Here is a 25,129-nt window from a genome sequence, read left to right as displayed (position 1 = left end):
CATTAACATCTAACTAAATGGATTCATGGGCTAAATTGATTTCTGAAGCCTTTAAAGTGCCGTCTATATTTCTTTGTTGAAGTTGCGCTGCGAGGGAAAGATAAGCGAGCAAGGATTCCTCCAATGCCCTGATCACTTTTCAAGGGAAAGATGTCATAACCTAAGAGAAAGAGACTTTTTTTTTCCCCATAAAATATTCTATAGTGAACTTGGTTTAAGAAGATTTTTGGAAAGCTCATTAAGAGAGATTTTTTTTCTTGTTAAAAGATATTTTCATGCATTCAGGGACGATGAGGAGCTGTCCTGTTAAAATTGAAGTTAAGAAAAAAAATCCCTGGGAGCCTAAGGATCAGAACAATAGATCACTGTTTAGATAAGGAAGCCTCGTGACTATGAACAGAAAAAGAAAAATCGGATGACCTTTAGGATTAAAAAAAAAAAAAAAAAAAAAACCACACCGCACATCTTGCTTTAAAATCAAACCAGAATTGTTCAAACATAAGATCGGATGACCATGCCTATTACTTTTATTAAATATTTGAGCACTGCAGAGAGGCTCACTCAGAGAACTAGGTGTCATCTCTGTCTGGGGGTCTGGAATGTTCTAACACCAGTATCTTTGGCTGAAGAACTCCATTCCCCTTCATCTCACAGCACAGAAAAAGTAATGGCTGTGGATTGCAGATTATCCACAAGGACCAAATGGAACAGTGTACTTCCAGGTCTGGTATACAATAGGTACTTAATAACTGCATCTATTCTAATCCTCTAAGAACAATTACGTCATGGGTAGCCTTTGCTGAGGGAGGATGAGAACTCTTGTTTGTGAAAGACTACCTCCGAAAAAACCAGAGGCAGCTCAAAAGCTTAAAGGGAAAAAGGGGAAAATTGGTTCCAAATTACCGTCTTACCCTTTGTAGTTTCCTTCTCTGACTTCTGACTATTTCTCAACAATTGTAGTTTTCCCAATTAAGTGCTGGATCAATAGCATAGGTAAGTAGTGCAGCCTTTAAATCAATGTTGCCAAACTTGAAAGGCTGATGGTCTAGAACAAACCGCCTAGGACTAGTTTGCATTTTGAGCTTAGTTCTCACCAGGTGACCTGGGCAATTTATTTAACCCTGTTGGCGGTTGGCTTTCTCAACTGTCTAATATTGCTGATTGGCAGGGTGGTTAGGAAGAAGAGATAACAATGGTAATATTAATAATAATAATGCCAGCTAACACATAGTAATACTTACTGTATGCCACCTGGAGTATTTTATCATCTGAACTAATAGAGGCAGCATAGGGTAGTGAGCCAGGTTGCCTGGGTTTGACTCTTGGCTCTGTCACTTTCTAGCTAAGCAATGTTGTGCACATGAACCTCTCTGTGACTCAGTTTCCTCCTCTACATTATGGAAATGATGACAATAGCATTTATGCCACAGACTTGATACGATGACTGCGTGAGATAGTGCATAAGCCTCAATAAAGCTTTGACAGTGTCTGGCACATAGTAACAGACAATCCATGTTTGCTGTCATTACTTTATTTAAAAACACAAACAGTATTGCCACATCCATGGCAGTTGTTTCCATCTTCTTTGTCAAAAGAGCCCTAATTTTGTTCAGATAGCAATGAACCCAAGCCTGGTGGAAACCATCACTGGGCCAAGCCAAATGGCAACTCTGTTCCCCATTGCCAGCTACCAGCTCTCCCAGCCCTTACAGCTAAGGGTGTCCATGTGGTCCAGTTCTGGCAGTGAGATGTGAGAAGTCCACTGAAGGGGCTTTCTGGGAGTAAGTTTCCTCCTTGATAACAGAAGACTCTTGAGGAGAACCCATCTTCCTCTTCCTTCACTTCCGAGGCCATGACCTGTGGACAAGTGGTCGCCATTTTGCTTCCATGAGATTCAAGATGGAGGATGCAAATCAACACGCTGATTGGTGTGTGTGGCGGGGGAGATAAGAGACCCTAGGTTCTTGAGGACACTGAACCACAGACCTCCAACTTTTTAACTTTTTACTAAGTTAACAATAGATGTCATGGTTTAAGCCACTGTTGATTGCATTTTCTGTTACTTGGAACCAAAAGCAAGTCCCGCTTTAAGAAATGAGTATCGCAACTTGTTGGAGCAGGCACTAAACTGTGGCTCTTCCTCAGCTACAAAGGACCAGGAACTGGACTAGTGTTTCGTCCTCTCACCACCCTGGAGGACCCCGGCCACAGCCACGATTTTGTAGCCAATTACAACAGTCAGCCTGGAAGAAAATGGGAAAGAGGAGGCTTGGACCTCATGAAAACCCCAGGGGCTGCTCTGGCTGAATGGAAATGGATTCTTTTGTGCTGGAAACACAGAGAAATGGACAGGTCCATGTGAATGGGAAAAGGAGCCCTCTGAATGGCTTTCTTATGCTCATTTCAGCAAATGAAAACAAAAGACAGGCTCCAGAGAAACCTCTTCAGGAACCTGAGGAGGGGAAATAGTGCAGTCAGCCCCCTGTGTCCAGAGATTATTCTTACTCCTTTTTTTTCCCCCAGCCTATTTTCTATCTTGCCCTTCTCTCCCCTTAGGGCATAATCGCTAATGTTGCTCTCAGCCTATTCTGTCTAGTTTATTATGTGTAATTTATTTCTGAATCCCAGCCTCTGCTTGTTCGTCTGTGTATAACAAGGTTAATGCCTTGTAATGATGCTTTTGCCAGTTCTGCCTTTCATGACAAAATCCAATCTTGATTTAGCTCTAAACCTTGTCTACCCTTTGGGCTTTCTTGGTTCCCTCAGAGTTGTCATTCTGCTTCTCCTTCCTGCCATGTCGAACCACAGCGTCACGCCTACACTTCTGCCGGCTCTAAGAGGGAAACTTTTCTCAGTTGGAGGAAAAAACTACCTTGGCTCAAATGATGTTTGGGCTGAAAGAGAGAGCGAGCTTTGGGCTCAACATAGCAAACTGGGGGAAGGCTACTGAGAAGGGGTGTGTGCCGGTGCGCGTGCGTGTGCGTGCGTGCCCGTGTGCGTGCGTGCCCGTGTGCGTGCGTGCCCGTGTGCGTGTGCAGGGAGCAGTGGGCATGTCACGAAAGAAACAGCTCCATCTCCTTGCAGCTCCTTCACGCTATTTGTTTTCTTTTTTTGAGACAGAGTCTCACTCTGTTGCCCAGGCTAGAGTGAGTGCCGTGGCGTCAGCCTAGCTCACAGCAACCTCAAACTCCTGGGCTCAAGCGATCCTCCTGCTTCAGCCTCCCGAGTAGCTGGGACTACAGGCATGTGCCACCATGCCCGGCTAATTTTTTCTATATATTTTTAGCTGTCCAGCTAGTTTCTTTCTATTTTTTTAGTAGAGATGGGGTCTTGCTCTTGCTCAGGCTGGTCTCGAACTCCTGAGCTCAAACAATCCGCCTGCCTCGGCCTCCCAGAGTGCTAGGATTACAGGCGTGAGCCACCACGCCCGGCCCTTCACGCTATTTTTCATTGACAATAAACACTCCCCCATTGTGCACCACACAGCTCCAGGGGACGACAACCGTGAATTGAGGGTGAGAAAGGCACCCTCCGAAGTTGAGCAACACCCGGTCCTGCCCCCTACCACGCGGAAGATGGCCCAGCTCATGGCGGTTCAGGCAGGACGCTCCCAGCGACGCGTAGCTTTGTGCAACATGGGGAGGAAACGTGCACCAAAGTCGGGCCTCCAGTGTGGGGCAATCGGCAAGAGTCAAGTCTTTTACCCCCAAGATGCTAAAAGGATTCCTGTATGTTGATTTTTTTTCTCACAAGTAGAGGGCAAATGCAAACTGGCTGCCTGTTAATTTCTCATACATTGATACAATGCCCCTCTCGGGCAGTTAATTTTGTATTCTGTGTCCTTTGGGGTATACTTGGTTTGAAGCAGTGCCATCATTTCCCTTTACATACCCAGGGGCCCACTTTGTGGTTAGGAAACCTCTGAAGGAGCCCTACACCCAGTTCTGGCCCCTGCTCTGTCCCTTGGCGGCTGCTGGATTCTGGCAAGTTAAGTCCTGAACCTCAGTGACCACATCTGTAAAATGGAGCCAATAATACCACATGCCCTGTCTCTCAGTGTTGTGGTTAGACCCAAATGAAATCATGTGTGTGAAAATAATTAGAAAATTCTCTTTATTAAGCTAGAGAGATGGAAAGAACAGACAGTGATTTTATTAGCCATTGAGGCTCGAGTCGCTTTTCTCCATTCTGGGGTATACAGTGTGGATCAGGTTCTCACTAAGTTTGTGGCATCTCTGATCATCTGAAGGAAGAATTGACGCTGGGGACTCAAATGATCAAAAGGAAAAGTCCAAAGCGTGCAGGAGGAATGGAGGAGGGACGCTGAGGGACACCGCTGGGCAGCCTCTGGACCAGGCCAGCAAGGGCGGGGTGCAGCACAATCGTGGGAAACGGGCAAAGCACTGAAGCTTGGATTTCACCTCCTTCCACATCTCTCCTCCCTCCACAGGCCCCAGAGTCCTCCAGCCTCCCAAACCTACCCACCACCAAAGTCCCACTGTCCACGATCCATCCTTCCTCCTCCTGGCTTTATGCCCCTTCCTACCCTCCATCTAAATCTCCATCCCCTCCCTATGGCTAATTTGTCAATTACTTACGAAAAGATAGCCTGACTCAAATAATCCACAAAAAGATATCAGTGGCAGATAGTGTGAAAATTGCATTTTCCTAGATTCTTAGAATTGAAAGACACTCAGTTTACCAATGTTTTCCCATGAGGAAGCTACTGGCATTCTAGATGGGATAGTTCCTTGTTGAGGGGGCTGTCCTATGTGATGTAGGACTTTCAGCATCTCTGACTTCTGTCCACAAAGTCATGCTTCCCCTCCCCCCATCATTTTGACTACTGCAAACACCCCCTTCCACACATTTCATAACACCCACTAAGTAAATGTCACCATCCCTTGTCAAGATCATTGGAATCTATGACACAGTTTCAGAGCTGCTGAAAAATGGTTATCTAGACTTCTTGTTCCTCCTCAGTCTTCCCCGTCATGGTCAACAGCACCAGCAATCACCCTCAACTCCTCTCTTTCCATCACTCCGCATGTCCAACACATGAAAAATCTCAGCTGACTTTCTCAACAATCTCAAATCCATCTTCTCCCTCTCACAGGGTCTACCCAGGACAAGCCTCCATCACCCCTGTCCTAATCTGCTGCAAGAGCCTCCTGGTCTCCCTTTTCAACCTACAATCTAGTTTCTGTCCAGTAGCCAGAGTGATCTTTTAAAATATAAAACAGGGCATGTTACTCCCTTGCCTAAAATTCTTCAATGGCATCCCATGACACTTAGAATTGAATCCCTATGCCTCTCGAGGCCCTGCCTGAGCTGGGCCCTAATGACTTCTTCAAATTCATTTCTTGCCCCTCTTCTTCTTCTGCACTCTGTGTCAACTCCCAAAGTTGCTTTCTCTCAGACTCTTTAACACATTACCATCTTTCTGCCTCAGGGACTTTGCACATGCTACTTCTTCTAGCCTCACCCCCTTCTCTTCTTTGTAGGCTGGCTCTTTCTAACCTTTCAGGTTTCAAGTTAAATGTCACCTACTCATGGACACATGACTACAACTCTCCCTATTCCTACCCCAGTTATTATTGTGAATCATAGCACTCCATTTATTTCCTTCAAAATATTGATTATAATTACTGCTTTAAAAATATATTTATTACCTGTCTCTCAGTAGACTCTAAGCTCTACAATAGTTTATCTTATTCTACATTTTGAAGGCAACATCCACCTCAGCATCTGGCATGTAGTAGGTTGTCAATAAATGTTTATTGAATGAATGAATAAATACATGGGTCAATGTTTGAAAATAGTTTCAGTCAATATCCCATCAGGCAACTAGGGTACATTGCTAAGTAGGCCTAATCATTACAGAGTTCTTCAATTGAGCTAAGATCTGTCCCTTGTAAACAGTTGGCCTTGGTTCTGCCTTGGGGAGCAATAGGAAACCACCCTGCACCTCCTGTTACCATGTATATTGGCCTTCTCTAAATTCACATTTGTAGTTCATTGACAGCTTGTCAGAGACAGTTTCTGGGTCTCTTGCCATCTCAGTCCATAGACAGTCTATAGATTCAGTATACTTAAAATGTATCTTTAAGAAGTAAACAAAGTACGTTTGGCGTCCTCTGATCAAAGCAAATAAAAGGGCTGTTCTCTCCCATGGCTAAAATAATGTAATTTTATCAACATGACCTAATATTGTGTTAACTCTTTGAAATAAAAATAGCTGATAGTAGCATGGAAGAGTAGAAAGAACAAAAGATTTAGAGGAAAAAATATGTAGGTTCAAGTTCAAGCTCTAATACTTATGAGTTGTGAGTCTGTAGACAGTCATTTATTCTCTCTGAGGTTTCTCCATCCACCCATCCACCCCCTCAACCCACCCATCTATCCCTTATTTATGGAGCACTTGCTCTTGGCCGAGTGCTTGATCTGGAAAATACAGATGGGAATAAACTCCCTATCGTCAAAATAAGCCAGTCAAATGAGTTTTGAAACAAAATGCAACACTTTACATTGCATGTCATTGAAACACTTGGTAACACTTTACATTTCATGTCTGAAACACTTGGTGACTGAAAGGAATGGTTGGAGGGGAGACTCTACTGATATCTACAGTTCATGGACAGAATTCAGGGAATCCATGAAAGCAGATGAGAAAAAAAAATACATCTTTATTTTAGCAAGCTCTCACTGAAACTTGGCATTTCCTTTGATTATGGATTCAGTCCACAGTAATATTAACTGAACCTGTGACTTTTTCACCAAAGGAAATCAGATATTTTCATATCATCTGATAGTTGTTGCAGATATCTCAAAGTATCATTTATGCTCATCTCTACTTTGAAATTATGGTAGTTACTGCTGCTAGATCTTGCTACTGGATGTGTTAAGATGTATTACTATATCTCAAATTGAAAAAATATTTTGATATATCTCTATATTATTAATATGGGGTCTATTTTGCAATCCTATCTTTTTATTTTATGCACTAAAAACAATATTCTGAGAGGGGAAGTACAGGCTGCGTCAGCGCTGGGGAGGGTTAGGAAGAGAGCTTTTGCTAAGCACAGGAGGCTGACACTAGGTGACACTTGTAGCCACCAGCTGCTCTAGGCTATGCCCTCCTATTGCCTCAGAGAAGCAGGGTCAGCACTCGGAATCCAGTTTGTAAAAGGGGTCACTGATGGAGAAAGTAGCCTCAGGAGGAGGCCAATGAGCAATGATCAGGAACAGCTGGTGTGTTAGACAACACGCTTCCTCGACAGGCGGGGGAATGACGAGGAATCCTGACTCACTGGGAAGAGAGTCCCAAGGAAACACCTTCCCTCTTGGCTGCCTGACTTTTGCTCTTCTTGGAAACACAGCTCCAGAGTCCATCCTCTCGGAAGCCCTAATCTCACCACGCTGTAAGTGTCTTCTCCACTAGATGAAGAGCGCCTTCTTCCCAGTTCTACAAACATTCACCGAGGGCTCACGGACTGTGTTCGCCTTCTGATGCCTGGGGGACAAAGATGAGTGAGCCAGACCTGGCCACTCCCTCCAGGCACATACAGCCCAACACACAGCCTGACACACTCCAGGGTTTATGGAGTGGACCCCGGATACTTACATCCATTGCCAACTGCCTACTCCGCGACTTTCCTGGACGTCCTAAAGACATCTAAAAATCAACAAAGCTTAAACTCATCCTCTAATGAGTCGCCAGTGCCTCTCAATTCTATGTCTTAAAAGGCGATTTCATTTCATCCCTCCTCTCCACCCTCACGTCACAACCTCAGTGCAGGTCTTCAACATCCCTCAGTTGAATTACTGCAGTCAACAGAATCCATCTGTTTCTCTCCATATTTGTGGCCACTGCTCTCGACCAAGGTGACTTCTTTCTTGCCTGGACTGCTGCAAGAGCTTTCCTGCTTCCACTGTGGCCAATCGCTCATCCATTCCCCACAGGGCAGCCATTATTTAGGAATTCAAATCCAATCATTTCACTTCCCTTCAAAAGCTCTCCCATGCTCTGAGAATAAAATCTAATCTCCTTCCCATTGCCTAGGAGGCCTGTAGGCTCAAGCTGCTGCTTCCTTCTCCGACCTCCTCCCCTGACACTCTGCCCTCACCACCTCCCTAAGCTCAGCCACGCCAGCCTTTTGCTCTTCAGCCTGTCCACGTCCCTCCCCTCTGAGCCACTGCACCTGCCCTCTGGCTGCCAGGAGTGCTTGCTCCCAGCTTGCCATGCCGAAGCTGACAACCGTCCCTTCTCATCTTCCTGGTGTCAACTCAGCCTCCTGGGAGAGGACTTTCCTGAACACCCCACCCAAAATGGCTGTGTCGCATCGCCCGTTTAGTGGTGTGCCTCGGTTTCCTCACCTTTAATACGAAAGTAACAAGATGGCCCAGCTTGTAAAGTTTCGGAGAAGGGTTCAATGAGTTACTCTTGGGAAAGTGCTTAGAATAATGATACACAGCAAGTGCTCAGTGAGCCGCAGCTGTCGTTCTAATATAGAAATAACTAGTTATTTGTTAAAGGTTTATCATGAGCCCTGTTTACCATGGGGATATAAACATTTTCACACACCGTGTGGCACATAATAGGGACTCAAAAAATGACTCGTTGGAACCAATGATTGTCCTAATCGGTGGCTTGGCTTTGCCTTCAGTCCTGCCTCAGCCACTTTATCTTCTGAGTGACCTTTCTAGAAGGCACTCAGACCCTGCCAGCTTATACCCCTGCTGTGGGCCCCCCTCTGCCACAGCCATGGTTTTCACACCCTGCTCAGCGGAGTCCTAGAAGTGCGTCCAAGGGGCAGGGCAGGTTGTAGAGCTCTGGGACCCTCCCAACACCTGCTTCCCCCCCATCCCCAGCACTTGGCAATGGTCATGCCCAGAGCAGCAGGTCAACAATGATTTTTCTCATCTTTTTCTCACACAGAGCTTCTGGTTGAGAATCTATTTAAAGGCAAGGTTTGGAAAGTCTCAAAATGACTGACCACCAGGACAAAATCCAACTACCTTTGCCTGTCTCATTAAGCCCTTCGCCATCTGGACCTGCACTCTCATTTTTGGACACTCCCCAGCCAGGGGGAGCTGCTTGTGGTTTGCAAGCTTATTCAACTTCCCGCGTGTGCACAAGCTGTGCCCTCTGCCTAGAGCTCCCTTCTCTGCCTTCTCCACTTAGCTTCAGGACACAGCTCAAGCATCACCTCTCTGAGGCCTCCCAGATCCTCCCAGCCTGAGCGTCACGCCTCTTCCTGGGGCTTCCACAGCGTCTTTTTGCTACATCTCCCTCACCACGAGCATCAGACTGTATGGGAAAGGCTTGTTTTACTCTCTTTCTATAACAGCAAGAGTCAACAAACCACCACCTGTGGCCCAAATCTGGCCTGCTGCCTGTTTTTTGAACAGCCCGTGAGCCAAGAATAGTTTTCACATTTCTAAATGGTTGAAAAGAGTCAAAAAAAGAATAACTCGTGACAAGTGAAAATTATAGGGAATTCAGATTTCAGCGTCTATAAAGTTTTAATGGAACATAGCTGTGCTTGTTCACTTACGTATGTATTATCTATGGCCGTGTTCACCCTAAATAGCAGAGTTGAGCAACTATGACAGAGACCGTACGTAGCCTGCAAAGCCTAAAATATTGCTGATCTCGCCCTTTCAGAAAGTTTGCTGACCCCTGCATAACACCTTTGGCCATGGCAGTGGAAGAGAAATAGGGTCAAATCCCCCCAAAAACTTCTCTGAGGAAAACACTGTGCATAGCTATTGAATCAACAATCAAACCAACATGAAAATCAAGTACTGAAACTGAAACATAGGTCACAGTTCTATTTGTTTTTGTGACCACATAACAGTTAGCATTTCATCGAGATAGAAAATTAAAACTAAGAAAAATGAGGAGCACATTTCATAATAAACAAACAAAAACCCTACTACTACCATGGCCCTGCTCCGATGAACAGGTTAGACCCATGACGCTTACAAAAAGTCCCCAAGAAGACTTTGGGCTTTCTCAGTCTTCATCATCTATGGGCCAAAGTATGTTCTGGGAAGGGAGTGGCCATGAAGGCCCTTCAGGGGAGGCAGAGATGATGCTATCTATTGTACGCTGTTGTAGTCAAGATGTTGGTCGCCATGTGGCTCCTCCAGCGTTCTGTTCTAAGGGGACCTACCACAGGGCCTGCTGGGAACCATCATGTTTGACTCCTTCTTCTAATAAGACCAGGAGCCAGTACCTGCCCCTAAAGGGTACAAATCCCTACACTGGACTAGGGTTCATAATCTGGGGTGAAAGATGAGTTGGAACTGATTCCATCTCTCTCCTGGAAACTTGGACTAAATAATATAGAAATTTGTTGCCAGTGAGTAGCCAAAACACAAGGTGAAAGGCTGTTAAGATGTACAGTGGGGCTCAAGGCAGGCTGAGGCACACCCAGGTGGAGGGGTTAACGGGTGGACATTTGAGGAAATAGAAGAGGTCATCTGGCAGCAGGACAGAGCAAAGCAGCTATGTTAAGTCATGTTAAGAGTGAAACCTTAGAATGAGCACCCATCATTTTCTGATGCCAAGCTCCTTCGAGCTGCCTTGAATGCAGAACCACCTTCCAACTCCATAGCAAGGAGCCCCGTCCTATTACTATTAGCTATCATGACGGTGATGACAGAAAACACATACACAGCATTTACTGCAGGTCAAATAGTTCGTTCATTCTACACATATTGACCCATGAATCCAGATAATGATCTTGTGAAGCAAGTAGGATCCCTACTTACCCGTAACAAAACTGAGTCACAGAAAGGTTAAAGAATTTGCCCAAAGTCACACAACTGGTAAGTAGCAGCTCTAGTCCCAATTGACCTACCTCCAGAGACTGCACCTGTAGCCATTACACAGCTGCTCCTATTCCTAGATTACCATGTAATTCCACATGTTTCTATCTGTGAAATCCCCCATCCCCTTATTTAGGCTTACTCAAGTAGATCTTTACTCCATGCAACCAACTGTACCTGACTAGGACAGAAATTGGTATCCGGTTTGATGCTGTAAAGAACAGACCCTTGGAAAGACTGTCTGGAGTGTGGAATTGGTTTTGGTGTACAGAAGAGTAGAAGACTCTAGATGTTCCCCTGCATCCTGGAATAAGATACAAATAAACCGTTGTATACAAGAGTGAAGGAGCTAATTGAACTGTGACTTACAGGTTTCTGAGACTCAGATTACAAGCCCCCAAATGGCAAGGCTTTAGAGGGCTTCCTGGGTATTGCCTTTGAGCAGTCAAGAGGGAATACAGAACATAAGGGTAGTGGAATGAGTTGGTTACTTTTTTATGGCCCTAAATAAAATGCAACAGAAATAAATGGAACAAGTTCCTATTCCAGGTGCCTTGGCTGGAATATAAGGAAAATGTCTTATCTTACAATAGGGGTTCTCAAACCTGAGCATAACCTAGAATCACTTTGAGGGCTTACTAAAACACAGCTGTAGTCCTCCTCCTACCACCAGGGTTTCTGATTCAGTAAATCTGATATGGGCCCAAGAATTTGCATTTCTAGCAAGTTCTCAGGTGATGTTGATGCTGCTGGCCCAGAGATTGCACTTTAAGAACCACTGCTTACAGCATAAAGCCCTTTCCCCTTGTAGCTGAAAGGCATGATTATGTACATAATTAGATTACACCAGAGCAGTTCCAACCATGCTGGGTTTCTATGGTCAAAGGTAACTCCCAGACTGGCAACACCAGAAGTCCGGCTACTCTGGTGAATGGGGATATCTAGGAATTGCCGGAGGAGTGAAGGATGCCATAGAACCTAGGACTAGGAAAGAAAGGGGCCCTGACACATCAGACATTAAAAAAAAAGATGAAGGTTAAGGGAGTATGAGGTGACCAGACTCAGGAAAGTGTTGCTGCTCAGTATAGAAAACATTTCCAAGATGATCCTCCCAGATCTATCATCTATTCATTCAACAAATATTTTTCAATCCCCAACTACAACCCAGGTACTATGCTAAGTACCAGGGGTTCAACAGAGAATACCCTCTCTGAATGCTCAGAACATCAACAGGTCTTAAAGTTCATAGTCGAGGAAGTACAAGCCTCCCAGAGTCAGAACTTCAGGCAGTCCTGAGTGCAAACCTAGGATCTCAGTTCACAACCAAGGATTCTCTGTTCTATCAAATGTCTTATGTCCACAAAAAGCTGGTCTTATCATAGCAGTTGTAAGGGCCTAGCTTGCTCCATGCAGGATAGGATCGACACCAGGACCCAATGTCTGTAGTGACAGACTGTCCATGGCAGTGGACATGTACACATTATTGCATGTAAGGCAAATTATTTAACCTTTCTGTGCCTCAGTTTCTTCATCTATAAGTGGGGATCCTATTTGCTTCATAGGATCATTGTCTAGATTCATGAGTTACTATGCATAGGATGAACACTACTCTACCTGTAGTAAAGGCTATGTATGTGTTTACTGTCATCACCCTCACGATTACTAATAGTAATTAGATGGGGCTCCTTGACATGGAGTTGGAAGGTGGTTAAAATCTCAGGTCCTAGAGCTTGACCACCCAGGCTCTAAATTCTCTCCTATTTTCCAACTGCAGAACCTAACCGGAGCTCTCCGGGCCTTAATTTTCTCATTTCTAATCATAACAATAACTACAGTCTTTGCCCCATTTGATAACTGGGAATCAACTGAAAATAAGGCATGTAAATTGCCTCACACAAAACCTGGCCATAATAACTATTCAGTTGATAGTAGCTATGATTGCTTTTTCCCTCTTTCTAAGTGGGCACCGTCATTGCAGTTATCCTTTTGCATCTGTTTTTACATATCAGATGTGTATATGGGGGTAAAAATCACCATCTAGTCTATAGGCTACAAAATGGCTCAACAGAATCATCACAGAAACTGGAAGAGAAATAAACATCACAGGAAGGCTGCAGATTTTGAGGTCAACAGGCTACATTGCCGCGTGGAACTGGTATGTCACTTCTACACACAGTAGCGAGATATGCCTTGGGTTGCTGTCTGTTGGAGAGCATGAGAGTGTTTTGTGGTTGTCTGCATGACAGTTAAATTATGTCAGGCTTTAGAATTATGAGAGTGTGGAAGAAGGGGGTGTGTCCCCCCCACAAGGGATACAGTGAACTACAGGAGACAGTCCTGTGGGCCAGCACTATAGGGACCTCCCCCTCAGTGTGTACAGAGGGCTGACCACCATGTCTAAACCACAAGCCACCCCAGCACTCAACTATGGCAGACAAACAAATCTGGCGAAATCGGACTCCATAAACTTGAATACAAACACTTTTCTATGGATTGCATAGGTGAGCCAGAGGTAGTGGGAGTTCAGAGAGGGAAGAAGTTAATTAATTTGTACAGAATTAAAAACATTTATTTTTATATGAATCCAAGCACAGGTATGTTATGGAATAGAAAAAAAAATAGAAAAAAGGAAAACCACATTAAGTTTTAAAACACAACCCAAGATTAGAAACATCCCATATTGCCTTTAGGAGGCATCCTCTGGCCTCAACCCACATCCTGGAGGAGGTTACTTGCTGCCTCTTTACTTAGGGGAACTTCAAGGGAAAATTCAAGAAGCACCAGGGAGGTAGAAAGAATAGAGATGTAAACCTGGGAAGACCTGGACTTAAGCTGGAGGGCTCTGATGCTTATTTCATCATCTTGAGCAAGTTGCTTAACTGATCTGGAGTTTCCTCATCTGGGGTCCTCCTCATAGAATCAAACTCTGACTTGAGGAGAGGCTCAAGAGAAATAATATACGAGGAAGTGCTGTGCAAATATTCATCAGGGTTATTAGAGAGAGAGTCTACAGAAATTAGTTGCCTTGACACATTTGGGGGCTGCAGTGAACCTGCTCTAGTTGTGAAAGTGGATTCAAAGTTGGTGGCAAGGCAGAAAAAGTAATGGTCTGGTGTGTAAACGGCTGAGTACACACCCACTGCACACACATCTTGTAAATTACTCCTTAGCCGGAGAAGCTGAAGGGGAGGAGAATGAGCCGGAGTGAGATAAGAGAACCAAGAGATGGGAAAATACAACCCAGTCAGTCCTGTCACTTTTCTACCTACGGTTGATTGAAAATGGAAAATAAGAGAGCCGCTAGGAGGAGAGGGAGAAGGAAAGCAAATCTGGCTGCTTGTGCCTCACAGCCTGTGGATTACTGTTAAAATGACTGTGTCTGCTCTGAAGGAATCGCTGTTGGAATCTATTGAGGCTTCCTCTAGAGTGTTTCAAGTTCAGCTCCTGTTTCAGGCACCTACAATTCAGCATGCCTTTCCAAAAAGACATGCAAGACCTGGAAATAAAATGCAGAACAAATGCAATCAAATGACATCATTCTTCTGAGTGACAGCCGGGGGCACACTGATCCCATGACCCCATTAAACGGGGTTGCAACCTGCTATTGTCCTTTCAGGGGCAAAATCAGTGGCACTCAGCACAGAGCTTACACTAGCAGGCATCAAACAAATATTTGTTGAATTAAGTATCTTATCTGCCTATTTAATAGGTTAGAAAATTGTCAGCTTTTTCATCAAAACTACTACCTTTTTTCATTCAAACTCCTCTTGAAATTCAATTCCATTAAGGCTTTTTAATGCATACTACCAGCAAGGAATTTACTTAAATGAAAAAAAAAATGCAAAACTCCAAGCTCCCACCTGTGCAGCCATGACATGCTATTGTTTGAACCAGAGTATATTATTTAACTTGGATGACAAGCTCAGGGGGTAGAGACCCTGTCTTTCAGAACACACGGCTCTGAGCACTCTGGGAGTTCTCGATAAATAACAGCCACAAGAAATGCTGTGGAGGGACCCATTTTAATTATTTATTTTCCCAATTCCAGATTTTTGGCAGCATGTGTTTATCCCTTGCTTGATTTCCAAGGGGCAGCTTTCTCCCAGAAGCTCCCGTGAAGATGGATAAACAGCTCTGCCACTACCCCTGTTCCTGCCCCTCCCCCATCGCAGCACAAGTAGGAACACCTGATTGAGCCAAAACTCGGCTTCTGAGTGCATTCAGGATGCCTGCTGCGTCTGGAAGGGAGCTGAGTCCTCCAGGACCAAATAGGTAGAGAGACTCAGTCAAGAGAAATGTTTTGGCTGCACACATCGACACAGCTGTCAGATGGCAAAGCTTGGACTTCCACCGTTATTACCTGCTGTGGGCCTCTGAGCTGTCTTGTCATTAACCCTGGAGACCAAATGTGCCTAAATCTTGACACAAAGTAATGATTAGGGGGTTACTTTCAAGTCTTTCAACAGAGAAGTAGAAGGCTATGGTTTTGTCAAACTTGAACCATGAGATTAGAAAGATCTAATAAAGACGGACATTAAATATTAAATTACATGTGTACAGCAAGACTAAGCCATTTAGGAGGCAATCTTGGTTGTTTACATATTTTTAAAAATTATACCAGCAATGAAATGAAGGCATTGTATGTGTGTGTCCCAGCACACAGCTGACAGGCAAAGAGGAAGAAGCAAGTGACCATTCTAAAAAGCCTTGCAAAAGACCTCCCATTTCTCCCTAGATAATAGGGCTAATATTTGTCAAGAAGCGCTTTGCAGAGAAAGGGGTGGGTGGGGGTGAGGGTGTCTTTCTGTATGCATATTAGTATACCTAAGAGCGAATGCTCCCCTGTACCCTGTTGTTGCACCAACACAACACCTTTTCCAAGCGGAGACTTCTCCCCCTCCTTTCTGACTCATATCAAAACAATGGCAACACCTGTAGCCGTTAATTTCTGCGCTTTGATTTCTGTCCAGTTATAAAGGAGGCTCTCAGCGGGCTCCCCTCTCAGAAGCCATATGTGGAGTTGCTGTGCCAGCCGCCTAGGAAGGGAAACGGCCTCCGGAGAAGTGCACAATGGCTCCATAATCCTCATCAACTGGACCCTCTTGAACTGGCGCTTTATTTTCCAGTCAAAGAAATGCCAGGCTCAAGATTCAAGCGGTGGCTGCCCTGGGAGCCCAGGGGAAACCTGTGTCGTTTGCCTGGTTCAGGCACAGCCCAAGGGTGGTACCTCTGAGTCCTGCAAATCTGGAGCCCAGAAACTGCCTGTAGCGCCCCAACACTTTCCCCGGGCTCTCCCCTCCAGGGCGAAGCTTTTACCACGAACCCACCTCCCGCGGGCCAGCCTCTCCCCCCAGCTGCAGACCACAGCACACCCTCAGCGGAGCCACAGCCCCGCCCCCGGCACCGGGTCGCGCCGCGGGTTCTGCCCCACCGCGAGCCTCTTTAGCGGGCTCTTATTTACCCTCGCTGAGCCGACTGCCCGCTCTCCAGACCACATCCCATGTGTTGCCGGTGGGGGGCGGAGGTAGGGGGCACAAAGGCTGGGGTGTGGCAGAGAGCCCTCCGGGTTCAATGGCTTCTCTGCCGAGGGCACTATGTTTGGGAACTGTGTTGACCAAGAGGGTCAAACCCACATGCCTGCGAAGACTCCACAGAAGGGGCAGAGAGGAGTCTGGAGAGGAGATTAGGGAAAAGGGGGCTGCCTGGGGAGGCTGAGCCCCAGACAAGCGTCCACATTCGCACAGAGAAGGATGGCACGGGGATGCAGCCACCAGAGTTTTGAGCCTAACTTCAACCCTCCCCGCCCCCCTTATACACTCTCCCTTTGGGGACCTTAGGTGGTGCTCGAGGTCTCGGAAACCGTCTGAGAAGCCGTCCGATGGCCGGTGTGAACCCGAGACCTGGTAAATGTCAACCCAACCGGATCTCCCTCCCCCGCCCCCCGCTCTGCCTGGGCGGCGGCGGCTCCCGGGCAGGAGCGCTCCCCGAGGCACCCCGGGGACAGGACTTACGCAGTTGCTCTGGGTCTGGAAGTCCCAGCTGACGTTCTTGGCGCGCGCCTGGATCTCACTCATCCTGAAGAGGCAGAGCGCCGTGGTGGAGGGGGAGCGCTTCTCCTGGCCCTCTCCCGTGGCCGCGCTGAACACTCCCGCCCAGACGTCCAGGGCCTCCACTAGGCTGGAGGAGAGGAGCAGGCGGCGGCCATCGGGGTGGCCGTGGCCGCAGTCGAGGGACACCTGGCCCTGGAACTGCACCTCTGTGCTCTGCGCGATGCTTGCCATGCTGGGCCAGCCGGTGGCAGCGCCGCTCGTGTAGTTGTAGGGGTAGTAGGGGAAGTAGACCCTGCCATTCCAGAGAAAGGCGTCCACGAAGTGCAGGCTGCCCGCGCCCTCGCACAGCTTGAGGCGGCCCAGCTCCTGCGTGGCCAGGCTGCGCCCCTCCGTGTCCTTGAGCGCGATGGCCGTGTCTTGGTCGGATGCCGCGGGGTTGCAGCGGTTCGCCGTCTCCGGCTCCGGCAGCACGTAGGTGGCGGCCACCGCCAGGTACCAGCGGTTGTTCTGCCTCGCGCGGTACACCACTCCGGCCGTCGAGCCCTGCGGGTGACACGACACCACCTCAGTGCCGTTGCGCAGGGAGCGGCTCAGGTTGCCCAGGGGCCGCACCTCGCAGGCGCCCCGGTCGAAGGTCCACCCGGTGAGCAGCAGCCCCCCGAGGCCGGCCGCCCCCTCGCGGTAGGGTAGGAGCAGCTTGCTGAAGCTGCTGCCCGGCCGGGGCCGCGCGGGGGGCGCCAGCGGGACCGGCTCGGTGCAGTTGCCCGCTTGGTCCCGGTACAGGCGCGAGAGCCTGTGCTCCAGGCTGTAGTCCAGCTGGTCCAGGCAGCTGCCGCTCGCCACAAACACGCCGTCCTCCCGGCTCGCCGCGATGGCTCCGATGGCTTGCTCCGACCGCCACACGGGCTCGTCCGCGCCCCGGCCGGGCGCCGCCAGCGCGAGCAGATAGGCGAGCAGGGGCAGTGGCGCGGCGGGGCGCGGGGGGCGCGGCGGTGCCTTCCTCCGGGAGACCTCCATGGGGCTTGGGGGGGGGGCCGCCCCCGGGCAGGGCGCGCGGCGGCTCAGGCGGCTCAGGCGCGCGGCGACGGAGACGCGGGCGGCGGCGGTTCCTGCGCGCGCTCCGGCTCCCGCGGTCGCCCCATCCCCGCGGCTCGCCCGGGAAGGAGAGCGGGGAGGGCGGCGCGCGGCGGGCTCGCTCCGGCAGCCTGTGCAGCGGCGGCGGCAAGCCCTGCGCGCTCCGGCACCGCTTCCTCCTCGCCCTCCTTCGCCGGAGAGTTCCTGTGTGCAGCTCCGGCGCTCGCGGGGAGGCGCGGAGGGGAAGGGAGGGGACGGGCGGAGGGGAGCGAGGCGGGCGGGGAGGGCTGGAGAGGTTGGGTGCGCTTGTGCGTTTCACTTTCCCATTGTGAAAGTGGGATGCAACTGGCCCCCTTCCTCATCCTCTTCCTCCTCCGCCCTCCGCCTCCTGCCCGCCCTCCCTCCACGCCCATCTCCCCTCCCCTCTTGATTCGGTGAGATAGGGAGGAAGGAGGTCTCGTAATTTGGGTTACTGTGTAGGTGGCCTCTTTCATCTATTCATAACAAAGCTGAGCCGCCTGCCGCTGCCGCCACGGCCGCCACCATCGCCCCTTTGGTTCGCCCCGGGCTCCCGGGGCGCGCTAACGGCACACGGAGCGGGCTCCCGCGCTCGTCCGCCCGCGGGGCTGCTCCAACGCCCCGGTTTTGTTTACGAGAGCGGCCAGGGGATACGCGAGGCAGAAAGCGAGGACCCGGGTTGCGAAGGGGTTGCAGCGGAGGCCCCGGGGCTCGGGCCACAGGGAGGCTGCGAGGGCGGCTGACAGGTGTGGAGCGGCGGGAGGGAGGCCCCGGGGAGGCGCGCGGGAGACGTGGCCGAGCCGGAGACTCCGGGACCAAGGCGCCCCTGTGACAGGGAGTGGGTTGCCCCGAGTCAGAGGAGTGAGGTGGCGGAAAGGCAGGCGCCACACTCTCGTTCTGGACAATCGTCGGGCCGGAGCGCCCATATTTGAAAAGGTTCTCTAGTCTCCCTTGGCAACGGAGTCCCAGGCTCTCAAACCTTAGCACTTAGAAAGTTCTGCTCACCATCTAACCTAATGATCAGGGTTAACATTATTGCGCACTCATTACATGCCGGACGTTGTTGTAAATTCGCCACATGGATTGAGACTCATTTAATACTCACAACAACCCTATTAATTAGTGACTGTTGTTATCGTCCCTACTTAGTAGTCCAGGAGAATGGAAAGGCCATGGAAATTGCCGGGGTCCTACTGCTGGGGTGATAGCAGAGCCTAGATTCGAATCCGTATCCTGCCCAGGGCCTCTTACATATCCCGCTGTAGTCAAATGCCACCTGTGGCCATTACAATAATCCCCAGAGATCATTCTCCACAGTGGAACTGAAAAGTTCCCCAAGTTAAATGCTCCAACCAGCGCAGCCCAGGCTTCTACTTAGAGCCAGTTACCCTGTTTCCGCAGAGGCTCTCCGTCTGTCTCATACTTTCCAACTTTTTTCCTTGCGACCCCCTGAATTCGCCCCATTTCATCCTAGGGGCAAATAACAGCTGGGTTGCCCACACAGCCACCAAGAGTTTCCGAACCACAGGGAATCATTGCACACTGGGGAGTTAGGGTCATGATTTCTCAGAAGGGGGCTTCCCAGAGGATACACAAACACCTCCCAGCTTCCTGAAGCAGCTGGTGGTGCACCATCAGCACCCTTACAGACCGGCAGGTGAGCCAGGGTGCGTGGGGGGAGGTGCTAAAGACTTCTGTGGATCCTTGGGAAACATCTCTATGTCTTCCCACGCTATTTCCAGGCAAGAGGCCCCAAGGAGAGCAACTGGTTGCTGTCCCCTTCCTTCCTCCCCTCCAAGTTCCTCAGCTCCGAATGCAATCTGTTGTGGGAGGGAACAGGGTGCGGTGGCTTCCTGCAGAATCCTGAGTCCTGCTAAAGGAGAAGCCCTTGCAGGTTTCAAACTTCAACAGTGCTTCAAGCTCTCCCCAGTGCTGAGGGATAGGGCAGGATCTCTGGAAGGCTTAAGGAAAGGAGGGGGTGGTAGGGGGAGAAGCAGAAGAGAAGCATGAGTTTCTACTCTAGACACGCAGTTAAAGGTTCCTGTCACTTCAGCAGTGGCTGTCCTGTGCTGCATTCGGAGTGGTCATCTGTCCATTCATAAGCTCATTTGAAATTGGATGACATTACCTTTGCCTGCCAGAAGGCAGCCGATGCTCTCTATGAGATAGAAGGTTGTCCTTTCTGCCGTGACGATGGTGGCTGGAGTGCTGGTGAAGAGAGCAGAGGAAGAAGGAGAAAGGCTTAAAGTATTCAGCTGATGCTAATCTGATCGTAGGCCAGGCCAATCAGACCCTTCACCTGCTCTAGAATATCAGGCCTTGCTTCCCCATTCCCTACCCCCTGGAATGTTCTAAGAATTGTTACATTCTTGGAAGTAGAAAAAACAATACTTTAAAAACCTCCGCAGCAGCTCATAGATCCCTACACAGCACAGTAGGAGATTTATGCTCTGGTATTTTGACAGTCTTCCCTGTGAACGATGAAGAGCACAATGGCTTTTGCTGGCTTCATGAACCGGCGGTGGCAGTGTCGTTAAGTGCCGAGGAGCAACAGTTCAATTCCATTCCGGAGATAGTTTTACTTCACTGGTAACCAAGTCATTTCTCTAAGTCCCGTAGAGTTGGTACAATCAGTGGCAGACCATCTTGGGAGCTATTTGGATTAAACATGCTCTGTGGTGCGGCATTTTGATCACTACTCAATTCATTGCTGCTTCGTTTTGAAAAAGAAACAGCGTCTTAAAAAAATACTACCCACAAGAAGTATAAATGGCTTTGATGGCTACAGTTCCTTGCCATTCTACGGGGACCATAAGTCTCACTCTAACGAGTAGGCTTCTTTTTTTCCTCCCATTTAATTGTATGTAGACTCCTATGGTGAAAGAAATCAGAATCTGTGCTAACTTTTTGGCATGGAAAATGTAGGCGACAATGAAGCATATGAACGCCTTCTTTACTGATTCTACCCCATTTTGTACACATGTGTTTGCCCCTTACCAATTTTCTTGTGTACTAAAGCTCCACCTTCAGGACACAAGTTCACATTTGAAAAGTGTGGGAAATACGAACAACCGAAATAAATATTTAGGCAATGTGGGTTTTGTATCTCTTTGATCGCTTTCTCTTGGACACCGCTGTCTGGCCCAGGGGTGCAGGTCCCTCTCCAACTGGCCGAGCCTATCTTGTTGGGTGTCACGTGTAGCACATTTCGGAACTCCTTGTAACACAACTGGCTGAAACCCAAAGAAAAGAAGATGGTGCAGATTTATCCTCCAGACAGAGGCCTGCTACCACGGAAACAGGCAGTTCAGACTGATTCCGAGCAGTTTTATTTGCAGCGTTCACTAGATGGGAAAGTCTTCATAATGAGAAAATATCAACTCCCTCCGGCACCGAAGGCAATCTGGGTTAACCAGGCCATCCACAATCAGACTCATTGCTGGTGGACAGGACTTTATAGATTCAGTGGTTTCCTGCTGAGGCTCAGGACATTACAACTGTTCAGTAGGCAATTGGTCACAGTCACAAGATGGCTATCATTGCTACTTCGGTTTCCTTTCTGACTTTTTTTTTTTTTAAATCTGCCAGTGGTCCGTAGGATGACTGGGCTGGCAGAGATCTAAAGCAACTGAGAATATTAGTTCCAGTGTTCAACAAATCTTTTCCGTGCCTCGTCTACATGGCTACAACGCCCTGGGCAGAATGTGGGAAACATCGCCCAGTGGGCCGAAGAGTACGACTGTTGTCCTTCTAGGATTTAAGACAGGCCACTTCCCCCTCCACAGCTTTGCTCATATCTATGTGGTCTTCCTCATCAAGGCCCTTATCAAAGTCCCAGCCCTGGGCAACTGACAGGAAAAAGAAACAACCCAGTCTCCTTTCTAGTCTGCTAATGAGCAGATGGTTGAAAGTAGATTAGAGGAAGAGCTATTTAATAAGTTTGAACTGATGCTGAGAGACGAGTGGAACACGTTCAAGCAACATGAAAAGTCAGTTGAGCACAGCACAGTGAAGATGGGGCAGAAGGAACTCAGTGCCTTGTTCTCTCTGCCCACCCAACATGGCCCCAGACGATAATTGAATGAGTAATGCTGGGTGACGGTGCCCCCGTGCCATTGGTTAAAGTGGGGAAGGCTCGGTGGTGTTCTTTCAGTAGGTAGAACTTAGGTTGTCCCAACATTACAGTTGCCATCTTTTTCCACGTCACAACTTAACCACTCATGGTCATTCATCATTAGAGGACAGTTGTAGATGGCACAATGGAGTGGGACATATAAGAAAATGATTGCATGACCTTCTTTAAGTTAAATCAGGCCTTTCACTCAGCTTTAGAGATGGATGAGCTATTGCCTATGGAAAGAATGTAAAAATGTCAGATGTTTTTATGGGACTGGAGTCTAGGACATCACCCTAGCATTCCAGTACCTCACTTCTCAGATAGTGTTCTCGGTGCCATGAAGTTTCTCTTGGGCCCTTTCTGCAAAGCATTCACCAAAACCCTCAGTGTCTAAGAATCTGAGACCGTTGCCAGTTGAAAGCAGAACATGGTAAATCAGCCATCACAGTGTTTATCCAGACCGACTGGAGTTCACCCTGCATGAAGTACACAAACTCATCAGTTAGTTACTTCTTCAGATTTGGGGAATCTCTGTAACTCAAGCAGTCTCTTGAAAATTAAGCTTTTCTCAGACTTTTTCCAAGATCCAACCAAGTCTGTCCCTGCCTGTATTTTCCTCGCTGTTCTTTGGAAATGAGGAGCTAAAAGGGCATCAAGGACTAGACACAAAATGCTGATCCCTCTCTAATACACGTCATTTCCCCAGTCTCTGCTCTCCCGTCACTGCTCTGAGACTTGCTGTCAGCGTAATCCTAGGCTCCGAGTCCTCCAACAACCAGCAGCTTGGCATAAACCCATTCAAAGAGAAGAGCGGCCGGCGGCAGCCAGGCCTTCGTATTAATAATAACTCAAACTCTTGAAATGAATAGCAGAAGATAAGATAAACACGCAGATAACTTCACAGCCACTTGTACTTCCGCTTCGTTGAGATTCTAGTGAGGAGATGCTCTGAGCTGACAGTAAAGTTGCTGGACTTTGCAGTGAGCCGCCTGAGGCTCTCCACCCAGCCTCTGCCCTTGCCACTCCCTAGAAAGTGTTCCCACCAAGGAGGGGAGGAAGCAGTGGCAGCTCTGAGCATGGGCTGTTGCTGTCAGCAAAGCTTGGCTTGTGGCCCCAGGGTGAGGGCAAGGCCCTGAGAATGGGGTGGTCCAAACAGCATCTCTCCGACTTTCTCAGCCTCATGCACAGAAGCCCAAATGCAAAGCCCATGGAAGACTGAGAGTTTGCCTTGCCTTCCTGCCCCTATTCTTCTTGCCTTCTTTTTTTTTTTAAAAAAAAAAACTTTATTGAGGTATGTCTGCAATACAAAAAGCTGTACCCATTTAAAATATACAACTTGATGGGTTTGGAGATAAGTATACACCCATGAAACCATCACCACAATCTCTTCTACCCCTTTTCTAGTTCTGCCTATTTATTTCCTCTTCCCCATTTGGGCTGGATATTCTCCATTTCTCCCTACAGACCGTTTTTCCACTCTTCCTCATCTTGCCGTAGACCCAGAAGTTTGGTATTTATGGACATCACCCTTGCCTTTTGACTTGAGGTTGGAGTCAGCCCAAGGGGCGTCCCAGCAGGAGCCCCAGGGCTGGGTAGCTAGGGTGCAGTCTGGATATGTTTATTCCCCCAGTTCCCTCCCCATGCTCTATGCATTGGCCGTGGCTGTGTGCCTCTCAAAGGCCACAGATCCCATGGACAGGCCTCTCTCACAGCTCCTACTGTAGCCACAGCCTTCTCTGGGCTCAGCGACCGCTTCCTCTCCCTCCTCCTCAGGCCTGTGGGATTCAACGACTGCCACTGCTCTTAGCTCATGCTGTGTCCCTTCATCCTGCCCACACCTCAGCCGTGGTCCCTTCCTTCGCACCTCTCCTTCACGTGTCCCCTGTTTCCTGCCAGGTCATAACTAACAATCCAATCTACCCCCACACATGGATCCAGAAGTGACCCCGAATGATGTTTAAACCTGTGCATTCTGTCCGTCCATTGGTGGACGCGTGAAGACCGCTGGCAAAATGGAACTCCTTTGTTCCAAGTGGTTGCTTCCCCCGAATCTGGCAATGGCAAAAAGCTACATTTTTATTCCCTTTGCACAGGTTTTCCTACACTAAATTCAACCTGGGGATACAGACAAATGAAAACCTGACTGGGTAGGATTATTTTTTTTTTTCCAGTTAAAACATAAAACTAAAAGAACCTTAAAAGCAAATCAAAACTACTGGGGGGATAAGGGTTCAGAAGGTGGTGGGGGCAGAGGATGGTTATGATCTCTAAAATACTGCAGAACATTTGAAATGTATTTTCAAACAAGATACAAAATGGAACACGCTGCTTTTTCCTTTTTAGACATTTTTCCTTAAGTCTGAGCTCCAGCAGTTCCTTCAATAAAGTCTAGAAATTCCATTTATATTCACTATTGACAAAACAGGATTGTTAAGAGATCGCCACACTTTCTCATCCCCAGACCTCACCCCATCTCACCCAACACTAATATTGCAGAGATAAATTGGAGAGTCTTGGTTCCTTCATTGCTTAAGGAACACCTACATAGCAGGGATAGAAACCCTCTAAAGATGGTACTATTTTAGAGTGTACTTTATTTTCCCCTGCTATGACTTCTGCACTTTAAGCATCTGAACCAGCCAATTTGAAACTCGACTACCCTCGTTTATTGGACATTCTTAATGGTGATTAAATATTTACGGTGTCAGAGGCCTTTTTTCCCCCCACCACGAAAGCTGCAAATCTGGAACATTCAGGAGCTTCCATTATAAGGAAAGGTGCACTTGCATTCATAGTCAAATAGTCAAAGATGCATTTCGCAGTCTCTTTGATTTGGTGGGGGTGAGGAGGGAGGGACAGGGTGATGGTGGAAGGACAGGTGTGTGACCCTGGCAAACTGGATTTCTTGCTGTCTGTACACTGGACACGCTCAGAGCTATTCTGAGGCCAATTAGCAATTAGCAGAATTGGCCTGAATTGAGGACTTCTTATGGTCATTCTGTAGGGCTGCTGGAAGCCCACCTACAACTCATGG

General features: G+C 48.1%; 1 protein-coding gene across 1 annotated transcript in view; it reads right to left on the bottom strand.

Annotated features, from left to right (window-relative positions):
* The window catches only part of PLXNC1 (plexin C1), a 136,671-nt gene extending 118,381 nt beyond the window's left edge, over positions 1–18,290 (bottom strand). Inside the window, exon 1 of the mRNA XM_069490067.1 lies at positions 16,848–18,290. Coding sequence (XP_069346168.1) covers positions 16,848–17,903 — 1,056 coding nt within the window. The 5' untranslated portion in view covers positions 17,904–18,290. The remainder of the gene's footprint in view (positions 1–16,847) is intronic.
* Between the last annotated feature and the right edge of the window lie 6,839 nt (positions 18,291–25,129).

This window comes from Eulemur rufifrons, chromosome 16, assembly GCF_041146395.1.
Source record: "Eulemur rufifrons isolate Redbay chromosome 16, OSU_ERuf_1, whole genome shotgun sequence".
Classification (NCBI taxonomy): Eukaryota; Metazoa; Chordata; class Mammalia; order Primates; family Lemuridae; genus Eulemur; species Eulemur rufifrons.
Note: the sequence above shows the minus strand (reverse complement) of the source record. Positions and strands in the feature narration are given on the sequence as shown.